At 52.1% G+C, this 9,969-nt stretch overlaps 2 gene segments (V, D, J or C); both read right to left on the bottom strand.

Annotated features, from left to right (window-relative positions):
* Window positions 1–2,313: 2,313 nt before the first annotated feature.
* LOC132251553 (immunoglobulin heavy variable 1-8-like) lies at window positions 2,314–2,971 on the bottom strand. The segment is given in 2 exon segments: window positions 2,314–2,364; window positions 2,604–2,971. Coding segments are annotated over 2 exon segments (402 nt in total).
* Window positions 2,972–7,783: 4,812 nt separating this feature from the next.
* LOC132251552 (Ig heavy chain V region MOPC 141-like) lies at window positions 7,784–8,231 on the bottom strand. The segment is given in 2 exon segments: window positions 7,784–8,097; window positions 8,186–8,231. Coding segments are annotated over 2 exon segments (360 nt in total).
* Between the last annotated feature and the right edge of the window lie 1,738 nt (window positions 8,232–9,969).

Raw genomic sequence — 9,969 nt, 5'->3', positions numbered from 1 at the left:
GAATAACGGCCACAAGTTGTTGGAGAGTAGGTTTAGATTAGAAATCCATAGGAACTACTTCACAGTCAGGGTTCCTAGGATCTGGAACCAACTTCCAAGGGAAGTGGTGCTGGCTCCTGCCCGGGGGTCTTTAAGAAGCAGCTCCATGCCTACCTGGCTGGGGTCATTTGATCCCAGTTTTCTTCCTGCCCAGGGAGGGGGTCGACCTGAAGATCTACAAGTCCCTTCCGACCCGACTGCTATGATTGTATTCCCTGCTGTTCCACCCTGATGAGTTTGTAGATGGCCACAAGATCACCTCTAGCCTCCTCTTGTGGATGCTGAAGAGATTCAGGACCCTCAATCGGTCCTTGTAAGGATTTTTTCGTTTTTGTTTATTGTTCTTTTTCTGTAGGCCTTTAACCAGATGGGTGGCCCTCTTCTGAACACCCTCCAGGTTATCTACATCTCTCCTGAAGTGTGGTGCCCAAAACTGGACAGAGCACTGAAGCTGCAGCCTGAGTGTCACGGGTAGATGTTGTAAGGCTTTGGTTCTTTTCTGGTCGGTGTCTTGTTCTCTAGCGACGTCAAGGTGAGACCGCACCCTGGGGCCACCTAGATGGTTTTGGGTGCTGCCCCTACTTGCCTGCCATGTCTTTGATGTTGATTGATGGGGAAGCAGTTCCCTGTCAGTGGTCCCCGAAAGGGGTCTTGACCCTGGTGTTTCTTTGCGGGGCTCTAAACCTCCCCTTTAGCCCACCCTTACCACATCCATGGCCTGGGAAGATGCTGCTCCTTGCAGTCTTCCTTGGAATGATCTCTTCTCATCCACATTAACCCACCTTGACCTGGGGTGGGTCCTTCTGGCCGTCAATCTTTCTTGAATCAATCCCTGGTCTCTGGATCAACTTCTGGGCAAACTAAACCTGCCCTGGCCTGGGGTAACAGCATCTTAGGCTAATTCTTAACTGAAAAAGGTGTTCAGCATCTGCAGACAGGTGCCCAGGATTCTGACTCCCAGGATCCCTCTGACTAGGAGCTAATCACTCCTGGCCCCACCATCTAGTGGTACTTGCCACTTCCCCATAGGGCTTCGATGCAGCTGCCGCCTGTTCCTCCCTCTTCACCGGGTTGCCCGTGGGGCTTACCCATCGCTCGTTGCTGCTCCCCGCTGCAGTACCTGCGTTGTCTGCTATGGTTGAGGTTCTGCTCGGACTGGTAATGGAGAACCACTTCTCCCCGCTGTGGCTCTCCAGCGACCCTTAGCTCCCAGAGCCCAGATTCCTTGCTCCGTCAGCCAGGCTCCCCCAGCTGATGCTAGGACTTCCTTCCCTATGCTCAGGGCCGCCGCGGCCTGGCTCCACTGTCTGCATCTCCTGACCAGTGTGCCATGCCTCTCCCTCTCTCCAGCTGATTCCTCTTTCAGCTGCTCTTTGAGCAGCCTACGCTCCTCTGAGACCCTGCCCCAGGGCTCACCAATTCACAGGCTCAGGCAGCTCTGGCACTGCTGAGCTGCATTGGCATTTCCCTGCAGCTGCCGCTTGTCTCCTTCCCTGTGCTAAGTATCGGGGTTTGACGGGAGGGGTCCAGGGCCATGTTGGGGTGGGGGGCTTTTGCCTCCCCTCTCACACTGACCAATGCCACATAGAGGGGAAGTATCACCTCCCTAGATCTGTTTGTGATGCACCTACTTATGCAAGAAAGAGTGTGTTTAGCTTTACCTATTACTTCATCACATTGGCGACTCGTGTTCATTTTGGAGTCAACTGTGACTCCGAGGTCTCTTTCTGCATTCGGGCTTCTTAAAATGGTACCTCCCAGACTATAGCAGTATTGATGATTCTTCCTCCCTAGGTGCAACACATGGCACTTATCTTTGTTAAACTGCATCCTGTTCTGTTCCTAGTGTTGGCAGGACAGAGGTGAGTGGAGCCTTGCCCTGTTTGCCCACCGTGTGCCTTCTGGTGAAAGTTTCTTACAGGGCTGAGCTTGCTTGTGGCCCCTGTGACAGCTACTTGTGTAACAGGGGCCCATGCTAGAGTTAACATAATAAGCAACTCGGGTACATATGAATGTGTCGGTCAGTGTGTCTGTCCAGGCCATCTCACAGTGCCCAGCACACCCTCCCCTAGTGCTGCGGCTGCCTTTGTCATGGGGTATGAAGATACTGTATTGTACAGATGACAGTGGTTCTTCCTCCCCCAGCCTGATTTCCTCCCCACCCCCGCCTTGCAAAGTACCAGTGCTATCCCATCCATGCCTTTCTCTCCCCTTGGAGCGGGTGAAGCTAGCTGGACCATGCCCTATTTCAACCCCTCAACAACCCCCTATAATCTACAGCTGGGCCCCAGATCCATTCTTCTCCTTAAAAGGGCCCTTCACCCTCTGGCAGCAACATCAACCTAAGTCTGAGCTGGAAACATGATGAGGCTAATTCACAGCCTAAACCTAGGTGATCCACAAGAGAGGTCTTGATCCACCTCCTGGCTTTGGACAAAGGTCCCCGCAGCCTCCTGCACTGGGTAAGTGCTTATTGGGGTGATTGAGAGCCCCAGTGTCAGCAAGAAACCAAGATTCCTGTAGAAGTGAGGTTTTTGTATTGCTCTGGATGCATTTTGTCTCACTGTGCGGCGGCCACAGTAATACACGGCCGTGTCATCAACTTTCAGGCTGTTCAGCTGCAGATAGGCCGTGCTGATGGAGGCATCTTTGCTGACAGTGAGTCGGCCCTGTAAGGCCTCGGCATAACCGGTGTCCCCAGAAGAAGGGCTAATGTACGCCAACCATTCCAGCCCTTTCCTGGGGGCCTGACGGGCCCAGTTCATGTTATTGCTGGTGAAGGTGTAACCAGAGGCTTTGCACGTCACCTTCACTGACTCCCCAGGCCTCTTGATTTCTGCCCTGGACTGGGTCAGCTGGATCTCAGCGCTGACACCTGTGGGGGAAGAACCATCAGTAGCTGCTAGCCACGCCATCTCTGCCTGTTGCTTCTCTCCCCAGACCTAGACACATTCTTCTGCTGTTCCTTCTTGGGTGCATCTCACCTTCTTGCAGGTACTAATGCTCCCAGGGACACCCCACTCATTTCAAGGAGGAAGATGGTCTCATCCTTGCTTTCTTGAGGGGAAAGTGAGGCACAGAGACCAGGATCTTGAGGGGATGTGGCTGCTTCTTGCCCAGTGAAGTAGGTGATGTCCAAACCTCCTGGAGAGGATGTAGGATCTGGAACTCTATTGTCATCATCCCCGGGCTGGCCTGTAACCCCAGCACCCTGTGATTTCCCAGTCAGGCTGCCCCATGTCCCCAGCGTTACCTGAATAAGCAGCCAGGAAGAGAAGCAGCCCAAGACCTGTCATCTTCATTCCACTCAGCGACCTTGTGGGCTGAGCACACTGGAGCTCTTCTCTTCACACCTCAGTGAGGATCAGATGCTCTCCTTTATCAGGGTGGGACCCAGTCTCATTTGCATGTGGTTGCTACTAAATCTTTTGCATAAAACCATGGTTTGCCCTATTGTGCTCATAAAGGACATAAATCCCTGAAGGGGCAGCATCCCAATGGGACTGTGCATCCCTTCGTGCCCCATGGTTCATGGAAGCATTGTCATGTATCCATGTCAGTGGGGCTGAAGCATAAGCTTCTGCACAGGAATCCAATATCCAGGTGTATAACACTGAGGGGACAGGGGGTGATGCCCAAATGGATGCGAGTGCCCTTGGAATGAATAGATTAGAAAAGATTTATAAGATTATCAAGTCCAGCTCTCTGACATGGGCAGGAGGTAATTGGGCTCAAACAAGCTCAACGAGGTGCTTGTCCAGCCTGCTCTTGAGCACCTCCAGGGATTGCAAACTATATCACCTCTGCTGGGAGTGTATTCCAGATTCTAGATACCCTTACAGAGAAGATATTTTTTCCTTATGTCCAGCCTAAATTTTTTTCTCAACTAGCTTGTGCCCATTGGGCGTTGTCCTCCCAAGGGGTGCCTTTCTGAAGAGTGTCTTCCCTAGATCTTGGTGCTCACTCCTGACATACTTGTAGGCTATCGAGTCACCTCTCAGTCTTCTTTTACTCAGACTGAACAAACCTAGTTCCTGGAGTCTCTCCTCACCCCTGCATTTCCAAGGACCTTGGAAATGACTGGCAGAATTGGGCTTTTTTTCTGCAGGAAGTTTCTTGACTTGCTATGGATGGGGTTTGCCTCAGTGTGTGACTTTCAGGGATTTGGGCCAGCATCCTGAGTTCTCAGCCTGGTCAGGGTTAGGCAGACGGTGGTCTTGGACCTTTCCTGGGTGATGGAGAGTCAGCCTCGAAATTCTTTGACAATGTCAGATTCATAGATGCTAGGGTCAGAAGGGACCAAAACAGATCATTGAGTCTGACCTGCCTGGGCAGAAAAGAGTGCTGGGGTCAGATGACCCCAGCCAGATGCTTATCCAGCTGACTCTTAAAGACCCCCAAGGTAGGGGAGAGCACCACCTCCCTTGGAAGCCTATTCCAAATTTTGGCCACCCTTACTGTGAAGAAGTTTTTCCTGACATCTAGCCTAAATCTTCTCTGTCAGTTTGTGACCACTGTTCCTTGTTACCCCAAGAGGCGCCCTGGTGAACAGAGCATCTTTGACCCCTTGCTGCATCCCCCTAATGAATTTGTAGGCGGCCACAAGATCACTTCTCAGCCTTCTCTTGTGGAGGCTGAAGAAGTCCAGGTCCCTCATTCTCTCCTCATAGAGCTTGTTCTGTAAGCCCCTAACCATACGAGTGGCCCTCCTCTGGGCCCTCTCGAGTCTATCAAAACCCTTCTTGAAGTATGATGCCTAAAACTGGATGCAATTCTCCAACTGCGGTCTAACCAATGCTGCATAGAGGGGAAATATCACTTCTTTGGTTCTGTTTGTCATGCATCTGCTGATGCATGCTAAAGTGTGGTTAGCTTTGCTGATGATTTTGTCACACTGACGACTCATGTTCATCTTGGAGTCCACTATGACTCTGAGATCCCTTTCCACTTCTGTGCTGCTGAGAGGGTCATTTCCCAGGCAGTAGGTATGCTGGATATTTTTGTACCCTAGGTGCAGCACTCTGCACTTGTCCTTGTTGTACCGCATCCTATTGTGTACTGCCCACTTTTCTAACTTGTCCACATCTGCCTGGAATCATTCCCTACCCTCTGGAGTGTGCAAGTCACCCCAGAACTTAGTATCATCCGCAAACTTGGACAGAGTACACTTCACACCCACACCCAAGTCACCAATGAAGATATTGAAGAGTACATGTTCAAGGACCGAACCCTGCGGGTCCCCACTACTTGCATCCTTCCAGGTCAATACCGACCCATCTACTACCACTCTCCAGGTGCGACCGCTAAGCCAATTTTCCACCCATCAGACAGTGTAAACATCTATATCTCAGCCTCTTAATTTATTTATGAGAATGGGATGAGATACGGTATCAAAGGCCTTGCCGAAGTCCAAGAAAATGACATCCGCCTCTACTCCGGCATCTAAGCATTTTGTGACCCTGTCATAAAACAAAACCAGATTGGTCAGGCTTGATCTACCTGCTATGAATCCGTGCTGGCTTCCCTGCTGCATAATTTTGCCTTCTGGCCTCCCACAAATATGATCCTTCATAATCTTTTTCAAAGACCTTTCCAAGGATGTACGTGAGACTGACTGGCCTATAATTACTCAGATCCTCCTTCCTCCCCTTCTTGAAAATAAGGACTGCATTGGCCCCTTTCCAGCCCTCTGGTCAGTCAGTCCCTCCAGAATGTGGTCTGATCTTTCCTATCCATTCTGGCCTTTGTGCAGGGGACAGACAGATCCAGTTAATGTTGTAGTGGCTGCTCTGGCCATAGCCAGGAGGTAAGGGCAGGGGCTATGGAGTAGAGGTGACCTCTGTGTCTTGGGTAAGATGTAGAGCTGCACCCTGCTGGGGAAGGGTGGTGTGGTGGGGCTCCTACTGGCATGGGAGACCCCAGGAAATGCCAAACCAATTACCTCCCTTGTGAAAGGTGGGTCAGGGTGCCTTATAACCCCAGCCCCACATCTCTGGTGGTGTTCTAGTGAGCAGGTGGAGCCCAGGGCCCATTAAGGAGCTCCCCGTCCTGGCCCGCCACAGGCTGTGTGAAATTTCAAATGGTTTTTGATTCTGAAGCTGTTACTCCAGCCTCCAGGTTCCCCACGAACTTCCTCTGGCACCTGCTGGCCTTGACCCAGGTATCTCCAGGTTACTGGGACTTGCTCTCCTCCAGTGACTGTTGAAGGATCCTGGGCAGGGCAGGGGGATGGGACAGGAGGAAAAATGGTGGATCTGGAGCTCCCTGGGCCGTGTTGTCAGGGGCTGGAGGGGTGGGGGCTTTTCCTGGGAGACAGATAGACCATGCTGTGTGTAAGGTGCTGCGCCCAATATGTGAGGGACAGGCCACGGGTCTGAGTCCCAGCTGCCTCCCTCTGCAGCAACCGAGGGGGTTATTTAGGGGTCTTTCCAGGTACTAGCTTGGTGTTCAACATTTCAGTGGGGTGACAATAAGTCTTCTCCTGCCTGTGGTTGAGGCCTTCAGCATTGCAAGAAGTGTGAATGCATATCCCTGTGACCTGTGACCAGCCTAACGGTGTTTCAAATGCCGAGGGTCTGTCTTCTTCTGCTCTTGTCTGTGCTGCTCCCAGCACTGAGCCCTGCAGCCTGTGGCTCTGGAGCTCCCCAAGCACAGCAGGCCATGAAGGCTGTGTGACACACCATCGTTTCATTTTGAAGGGACAGTGTTTCATTTTGTCATTTCATTTCAATTGAAAGCAATGTCTCATTTTACCATGTTGCCCGTAGGCTACAATAGGGAATCATGAAAATGCCTAAAACATTGTCAGATCTTGCCCGATTCAGATGCACGTTGAAGGGGTGATAGCCCCTTCTGAGGGCATGAAGCCTGCCAAGTCTAAAGGACATAGGTGCAGAAGTTTCTTGGAAAGTGCAGCTCGAAGTATTGAAAGCAGCCTTCTGTCATCTGGCAAGCCGATCTCGGGGGCTTGCACCCCCGGAGGGCTGCGCCGGACTCCTCCCGGGGTGCGGGCCCCGGATCTGCGCTGGATGACAGAAGGCTGCCACTGCTGCCTAGGAGCGGCACTGAGCGCAGCCTGCACCCAGCACCGGGCAGGACAGATGGTGCCGCTGGCCCCAGGCAGCAGCAGCAGAAGCAGCCTCCTGCCATCCAGGCATAGATTTGGGGGCCCGCACACCTGGGAAGAGTCTCGCACAGCCTCACAGCCATCTCAGGGCTGTGGGCCCCTGGATCTGTGCTGGATGACAGGAGGCTGCTGCTGCCAGCTCGGACTGGCACTGAGTGAAGACTGCATCCAGCACGGCTCCATGGAGCTCAGCCCAGTGGTGGGAGGTGGAGTGCAGGGCCAGGGCTGTGCTCTGCCTCCTACCCCGAGGCTGGTCTCCCAGCCATGTGTACTCCTGAGCCGTGTCCCTAGTCCTATAACAGCACAGCAGGCTGGCGCCAGCCTGAGTCCTGGGTGCCAGGCTGGGGAGTCTGTCCCTTGTATTCCTGCAAGAAGGCCAGATGGAGAAGTGGGGCATGATGGAGACCAGGGCAGGACACCTAGGTTCAATTCTCATACTAGTGGTCACTTTTGAGCTATCCCTGGATTTAATCCCTGGCTGGTTCAAGTGATCTAACAGGCCTGATGTGTCTGACCCAGCAGGGAGAGCGCGGGGCTTTCAGCTGCTGCCTCTGCTGCTCACACAGCCAGGTCAGTCCTGCAGGGCTGGTTTTTGTGCAGGCTCGCATGCATTTTCATTCACTGTGTCTCTCGGGCACAGTAATACTGGGCCGTGTCTGCAGGCTGGACCCCGGTCAGGCGCAGGTGAACTTGGCTGCTGGAGGTGTCTCTGGTGATGGTGAGGCGGCTTTGGAGAGCGCTGTTATAACCAGTGCTTCCACCACCCCAGATAACTCCTACCCACTGCAGCCCTTCTCCTGCTGCCTGCCGAACCCAGCTCACAGCATAGCTACTGGGAGAGAATCCAGACACGGTGCAGGTCAGGCTGAGGGTCTCTCCGGGCTTCACCACCCCAGGGCCAGACTCCTTCAGTGTGATCTGGGACAGGACACCTAATGGAAAAACAAATAGGGAATTAGCTAATGGATCCTCTCCCTCTGCATCTTCCTCCCCCTGCCCCACATCCCAGCAGACACTTACCCAGGGGGGCTGCTAGCAAGATTAACAAAGCCAGTGCTGGTGTCATGGTCCTTCTGACTAATGCCCGGTGTCCCCAGGGGAAAGGAGGTGGCAGGTCTGAGGAGACACTGAAGCAGCCAGAGCCAGGGCTGGTGCTTAATGAGGACACATCCAGGTGTCAAGCAGGAAATTGGGTCACACAATTTGCATGTGCTTGTTTTATAAGGGCCTTGCTGTAGATCTCTCTGAACACAATGTACATCTGTCTATTTCCTATTGGGGTTTTGAAAGCCAAGGGGTTTAGGAACGTGGAGAAGCTGATCAAGACCTAGAGGCAATATGGAAAGCGTGCATTAGCCAGGAGTTGTCGAAGTGAATCCTTTCAAGCTCAGGACCTTCCCTTCTCTCCCAGGGACCAAACCCTTCCCTGCTTTTGTCTTATGATGGTCTCAGTGAGGGATGTGTCCATGGTGCTTTTTGTTACAATCAATAGACTGAGTCCCAGGATCTTGGATGGGAGGGGAGGGGGAGGGAAAAGGGGGTCTTGTTTTATTCCAAAGGTGACTTTTTTTGGCTAGAAGTCTCAATTTACTCCATAGGAGCAGAGGGAGTGATACCCCCAGAACAGATATTTGCTATACAGGTGTTTGTGTGAGGGAAAAGGATCTCAGGGGGTGACCCTTAAGTGTAACACATTGGCTTACTGTCTACGAAACAGTTATCATGATGATAAGCATTTAATTTTGACCTGGTAAAATTATGGAAATGGGTATAAATAGAATAGAGACTGATGGGAATAAGATCCTTCCTTTCCTTACTTGAGCAGTTGATCCTTTGTGCTCGCCCCATGCTGATCTCTGCCCATGTAGGTTTGCTGAGTGTCTCTGTTGTGGGGTGCCTGGGTGTGCTGGGCAGTGCTGCACCCCTGTGTTCCCCAATAGCTGTAGCATTACACTGTGTGAATAACTTGGGAAATGAGGGTGTTCTTAGTCTACCAGAGAGTGGGAAATGACCGGGGATCATGATGTACTCATAGAGGGCACTGGAGAAGGTTTTATCTTGGTCATGGTGGGTATCTGGAGAGAGGGAGGCTGCATCATTTTCTCAGTGACTAATAACAGTTGTGTGCCCCTCTATCCATATCCTGCACATCTATTCCCTCTCTCTCGGCACTCACCCAATTTCCAGATGTGCCAGGCAATGGTGGGAATCCCCGCTGGTGCGGCTTGATAAGACCTGATGAAAGCCAAGGTGATGGTGAGGTCAAGCTGTCTGTTACCAAAGAATTGGTCCATGAATGAGGGCAAACCTTGCTGGTGAGCTGGGCACTGAGGTCTCAACCCCCTCCACCCCACCTCCCCCATGCCACTCCACCCCTCAAGAGCTGGACACTGCAGAGCCTTTGATGGTAAAAGGCACTGGCAGCAGATATCCCCACATCCTTCCAACATCTCTCCTTCATGGAGCAGAGGATGGGAAGAGCCCCCGGTGCTGTCATCTAGTATCTCTGTATCATTACTAATGTGAACATTTGGTGCCACCCTGTGGATCTGTGACCTTTTGAAGTAGGAAAACTTGACTGAACCAAAGAAACTTCTTTGACATACAGTGAAATGCCAGCCCCAGCCCAGAAATCCCTTTCCCATCGGGTTAGTCCAGATGAAGGAATTCCTGGCCCAACGTGAGCTGGTCAAGACCCTGTGCGTCTGGTAAGGGTCTGTAGTCAATGATGTCCAGGCCGCATAGAAATCGTTAAAAACAACAATATACTATAAATAGTTGTCTGGCTCTGCTTACAGGCCTAG

The sequence above is a fragment of the Alligator mississippiensis genome, chromosome 7, assembly GCF_030867095.1.
Source record: "Alligator mississippiensis isolate rAllMis1 chromosome 7, rAllMis1, whole genome shotgun sequence".
NCBI classification, from domain to species: Eukaryota; Metazoa; Chordata; order Crocodylia; family Alligatoridae; genus Alligator; species Alligator mississippiensis.
Note: the sequence above shows the minus strand (reverse complement) of the source record. Positions and strands in the feature narration are given on the sequence as shown.